Source organism: Buceros rhinoceros, unplaced genomic scaffold (genome assembly GCF_000710305.1).
Source record: "Buceros rhinoceros silvestris isolate BGI_N320 unplaced genomic scaffold, ASM71030v1 scaffold3657, whole genome shotgun sequence".
Classification (NCBI taxonomy): Eukaryota; Metazoa; Chordata; class Aves; order Bucerotiformes; family Bucerotidae; genus Buceros; species Buceros rhinoceros.
In genome coordinates this window covers 30,648-36,057 of record NW_010420272.1, presented here as the reverse complement: position 1 = coordinate 36,057, position 5,410 = coordinate 30,648, and the positions used below count along the sequence as shown (strand labels likewise).

At 47.0% G+C, this 5,410-nt stretch overlaps 2 protein-coding genes across 2 annotated transcripts in view; one reads left to right on the top strand and one right to left on the bottom strand.

Moving 5' to 3' along the window:
• LOC104496155 (chromosome unknown open reading frame, human C10orf88) overlaps nt 1-762 on the top strand; it is a gene marked incomplete at its 5' end in the record, with an annotated part of 3,165 nt that extends 2,403 nt beyond the window's left edge. The window contains 2 exons of the mRNA XM_010139237.1: nt 7-102; nt 537-762. Coding sequence (XP_010137539.1) covers nt 7-102; nt 537-762 — 322 coding nt within the window. The remainder of the gene's footprint in view (nt 1-6; nt 103-536) is intronic.
• A 1,594-nt stretch (nt 763-2,356) lies between these two features.
• CUZD1 (CUB and zona pellucida-like domains 1) overlaps nt 2,357-5,410 on the bottom strand; it is a 17,818-nt gene continuing 14,764 nt past the window's right edge. The window contains exons 9-12 of the mRNA XM_010139236.1: nt 5,086-5,261; nt 4,058-4,443; nt 3,480-3,748; nt 2,357-2,529 (exon numbers count right to left, since the gene is read on the bottom strand). Coding sequence (XP_010137538.1) covers nt 2,357-2,529; nt 3,480-3,748; nt 4,058-4,443; nt 5,086-5,261 — 1,004 coding nt within the window. The remainder of the gene's footprint in view (nt 2,530-3,479; nt 3,749-4,057; nt 4,444-5,085; nt 5,262-5,410) is intronic.

Here is a 5,410-nt window from a genome sequence, read left to right as displayed (position 1 = left end):
GCAGAGCTTGTGCAGTCATGTGAATCACCTGCGGCTGAAGGACGGCGATCGGCGTCTGGGCAGAAGGGCAGTGACTGCAGAGGAAGGCGTTCAGCGCGCTGGGTGAGTGAACTTTGTGCGCTTGGGAAAGTAGGAGGTTCGGCGTGTCTTGCCTGTGTTTTTGAAGCTGTCAGGAAACAGTCCTGTGAATGCTTTGCTCTCATTGACAGCGACTCAGGAAACAGTGGTTTTGAAGGCTGTATGGTGATGAACGGGATTAGAATTAATTTTTCAGATGAGCTTCTTGAATAGAGGAGGTTACTCAGAGGAAATCACAACATCCTTTGTTGTTACTAAACTGTTTGTCTTTTGCTTCATTTCACCTTTTATGATTTAAAAAAAAAATGCCCTGGGTCTTTCTACAGTTTCAACATACATTTAGTTTGTCTGTCTAGTAAATTTGACATTTAAAAGAAGTTCAAGCACCCGGTTCTTTATCATGCCCCTTGTCACTAAGAAATAGGTCCTACTGATTCTTCTCTTTGCTCTTTGCACAGACTAGAACAACAGCCTATTTGCTCCTACTTGGAAAAGATCATCTCAAAAAATATGGATTTGATGGAGAAAAAACTAACGGACTATATCGATCGCCAAATCCAGGCTCTTCAGACACACATCGACAATAAAATAGTTCTTTTAATGGACTTGGTGCAGAACTCGAAGCCAAACCCAATTCCCCAGGCGCACTATGACTTGAACGGGCTCTCGAATGGAGAGAGGTAGATGGGTGTGGGCACAGGGCTGCAGCCAAGGCCGTCAAGGGCAGTTCGGGTGTACAGAGCTCGGTATTGATGGAGTTACTCCTGTGGGGAACCTCAGCGTGGCTGACTTGCGTTCGGTTACTGTAACTCTCTCCACTGTTGTACACTCTTGTTAGTTTTATGGAAGATCTTAAGAACATGTTTCTTCCCAAATATAAGAATTTTGTATGCCCTCTGTGGCTTATTTATTAAAGAGCATTGCAGTAAGCCGTACGAAAGAGTTTCCTGGTTTCAGTTCAAACTGAATAAACTGAGTTACAGCTTGTCTTTTTACCTGCGTGGCATCAGGTCACTTCTTGTGTTTTGATTTTTTTTGATGTGTAGTGCGGTTCCAGAATGTACTTTGTGCTTTTGGTTTATTTTCGTGGTGCTGGTGTTAAAGCACCACCAGAGGAAGGGTGGTGCTGGCGTTGCCTGCGAGTGTTTGAGCAGTGAGCTGTAGAGAGGCAGGTGAACTTGAACCGCTGCCTGGGTTCGAGCCTGGCTGGCTCTGCAGGCCCCGAAGCTGGCGATCTCGGACCTTAAGTGGTACCCGAAAGACGACGGTCATTATACTTTCTCCCTCCTAAATGAATTGAGCCATACAGGAACAACCAAAATGGATGTAGATTTAGCAGGCTTCTATTGATCCATATTTCATTATCCCAAGAAATGTAAGTACCTCGTTCGTGGTCCCTCTCAAGGGGGCCTTGTTGCCCAGTAGAACGTGCTGGGTAGGTAGAATCTGTTGCATCCCTCCACCTTAAGCCAGAGAAGTAGCTTTACTGCATCATTTACTTTCACCTGGTGGGATCAGTTCTGCTTTGTTTGGGGAGGTAGAAATGGGACTGAGTCCCTCTTCTGTAGAAGATGAAGCTTCATACTTCATTCTGTGTATTGCTCTTTGAATTCTGGGGTGCACCGTTTAACTTGGGCTGGGGGGGAATTAACAGCAAAGCTGGGTGTGCAGATGTTGTTGGGTCTTAAAACACGCTGGGCGGAAGCTCTGGTTGGGGAAGCAAGTGTCGACTCTAGCAGTGCAGGCACGTGCAGCCCAGTATCGTTATCTAGTCTGCCTAATACTTTCTCCTCCTGCAGGAAAAGGAGTGTCTTCTGTCAGTCAGATCTTGGTGGTAGCAACTCCTGGGAGGAGACGTTTGAAGAGAGGGTAGTTTGCTTTGAACAGTCATCTCACAGTTGTCCCTCAGCTGAACTCATAAAGCGATTTGAAAAGGTGAATTTTTTTTTATTAAGACAAAAAGACTGAAATGATCCTGTACTTTGCAAATCACTTCTCTGTAAAGTTAGGTTTTAGATGCTTTCTAAGACACACCCTGAGGTAGATATTTACATGATTGAAAACAAAGTACTAAGTTGAGAGGGTTTTTATTACAAAAAAAAAAAAGCTGAAATACGATGCCAAGCATTGTTATATTCCAAGGCTGTTAGTTTATTGATTTCTTTTTTTTTTTTTGGTTGGTTTGGGGTTTTTCTGTCTCCCCACTTTGGGTGACAAATGTGAATAGAAGTTGACACGTTTCAGTAATTTGACACAAATTCAAAATACGCTGAAATAGTTAAGATGAGCTCTGGATCGTTTGGTAGCCGTATCCCGCGTGGTGCTTGTGGTGTTTTAGTATCACAGCCACCACGATGATGACGTTTGAAATCAAAACAACGAACGAAAGCCCGTAGAAGCTGTATTGCTGCAGGCTCGGGCTCTCTTCAGCAGCTGCTTTAGTGAGGGATCCTGTGCAGAGAGAAGAAAGGAAGCGGTGAACACTGTGTTATTTCGATGAAAACTAAATACATGTTTTTGGTGCTGAGCAGACACCCACATCCTTCAGCAGCTGCTTTAGTGAGGGATCCTGTGCGGAGAGAAGAAAGGAAGCGGTGAACACCGTGTTATTTCGATGAAAATATATGTTTTTGGTGCTGAGCAGACACCCACATCTGCTGCCAGCTCTGAACCTGCAGTACCGAGGAGTGGTACAAATCTGGAATAAAGCGGTTGTGCGGCGGAGCATCGCACGGTTAAATTCTTTGGTACGCGGCAGCCACGTTCCCGCCGAGCAGCGCTGTCGTTATCATTAGAACCAGACGGATGGGAGCCACGTCCAGTTTCCAGCATGTGGAAAGTTCCAGCAAAGTCTCTCATTATGGAAATCCATGGGAACATGTTTAACATGCTGCTCAAAGAGGTTATGGAAGTTCCAGCAAAGTCTCTCATTATGGAAATCTGTGGGAGCGTGTTTAACATGCTGCTCAAAGAGGTTATGAATTATTTAAAAAAGGAAGAAAATGTTTGTTACTGTGAAGAGCAGGTTTAATGCTAAATACACCTTAGATCTGACCCTCGAAAGCACGTGGCACAACGTGCTTTTCCCAGGCGAAGCCACGTGCTCAGTGAAGTTAGAACAGGGGGTACGGGGGGAGTGCCAGGCCCTTCAGAACAGCTTTCTCTGGGTTCTGCGCCCTGTCCTACGTGAGCTCTCAACCCTCACCTAGACCAGCTGGTGCGGAAGAGTCTGGCAGAGCGGGGCACTTCTGCCATCGCGCAGGACTCCGTCGGACCCACTGCTCTGATGCCAGGGTAGTTTTGAACTAGTGTCACTCACTTATTTCGTTAAGGGAACAAAGGTAATGAGTTTACACGAAGGAATTGCTTAATCAGACTGTGAATTGACATGTTCCTCCTACCTGAGTGATCACCAGACCTGAGCGCTCTCCTCAGGCGGATGGGTCCTACAACGGTGTTAGTTTTCCATATGTAGGAAGAAAGATCCCTCTTGTGCCTGGAGACGCAGCCTTCGGTACAGCGAGAGCTGGGGCTTTTGCTGTCGCAGATTAAAATGTCACACTGAAGATAAACCGATGGAGAGCCCCGCAGGAAGCGGAAGGCGTTAAATTTGAACCGTCCGTAGTGTTCGCGTGGTGGGTAGGTGACCACAGTGTCGTCTTTATTGCAGCTGCAACAGAATTCAGAGGGCTGTTAGAGGGGGCCCTGCACAATAATAGTTCTTGTTAACTAACCACAGCTTCTAACGAGGGTGTTGCTGCTACACGTGGCCCTACAGTGATGTGCTGCTTTTCCTCTCGCTGGCGCTTGTTTTCCCCAGCTCTGGTTATGTAGTGCCTTGAAATTTCAGTGAAATTTTGCTTCCAGCCATGAAAGAAGGTACGTGGAAGAGAGAGAAGACCGAAAGAGCTATGAGTGGTGTCTGGATGATACTTCCTCACATATTAGGAGACAATCTTAAAATAATGTAGAGTCTCACCCGCTCCTGATTAAGTCGTACGTTAGCGATCCAAAGTCGGGCTGTGGAGATGCTGTGCAGGTATCAACGAACACCAGGAGGTTGGGGTCGGTGGAATATAGACTGACTTGAGCAAAAAGAGTTTGGTTCAGCTCTACGTAATATGGGAACTGGTGCACAGGGGTGGAGAACGAATCGGAGTCGTAGAAGGCCATGCTGACATTGTACCTTCCCGCTGCCGTCGTGTTTTGGATTGTATTGTTTTGTGTTACATAAATGACTTCTAAGGTGGAGTTGTTTTCCATTCTGCATTTTGCGATGATCTGGATGCTCTTCTGACGGGTGATAATGTTGCCGGTTGCGAAGAGAGTTACGATGTTGGTGTAAGTGATGCTGTGACCTTCATCCTGTGAAGGGAATCGCGTGAAGTGCTCAGCTGTGATAGTATGAGCAGTGCAGTTGCCCTGAGGTTAAAGGCCACCCAGCTCCGCTTATCAGAGGCTCAAGGCTACCTATGAAATGTGAAACAGGTTGTAACCAAAAAGCCCTTCTCGACCCTCCTCCTGTTTCTGCCGAAACACTGACGCAGCCCGTGCAGGGTAAGGACCGTTGCACAGACTGCGGGAAGTACCGGAGCGGCGCTTCAGTCACCCTTATCAAACAACACTGTGAACTAGCTCTTGGGGTTCCTCACTCGCGTCCCGGGGTTTTCCTCTTTCCTCAGGACTTCAGTGCGAGCACCAGCCCTGTCACAGAGAGTGTTGAAGTTACCGAATGTGCTGCTTCTGGCAGCCTGGGCTGGAGAGGGAGTGAACCAATCGGGGTTAATTCGTGTGGGTTCTCCTTTGAAAGGCTCATTGACCATCAGGTTCTTAACGAGGAAAAAAAAAAGGTCTTTCTGCTTCGGGACTGGAAACATGCAGCAGGATGAGCCAAGTGACAGTAAATCTGCCGTTGGCTTATTCACATGCTGTCATAAACCGCTTCGACAACCTCTTGTTGCTCATGAGCTATTCTCGCTTTATTCACGGAGCTTTTTTCCCCTTTACCTTTTTAGTTGTGCCGCAGCTGGCTAACGGGAAGGAAAAGATCACTGACTCCGTGACAACCGGGCGGCAAGATGGGTCGTTCAGCTGGAGGTGAGTTTCGTTGTAACCGAGGGAGGCCAGGTAAGACTTGCTCAGAACGATTTTCATGCTCTCTGAAGAGCACGTGAGGAACACTGCTGTGGAAAGAGGAATCAGGAAAACACAGAACAGTTACCACAAACTGCATTCACCTCCTTGGTCTGGATCCTTGAACCTGTTGCTCGGTGCCTGATTTGCCTCTCGTGCGTTTGAGGCCGTGCAGAGTTCATACTCGACTTCAAAAACG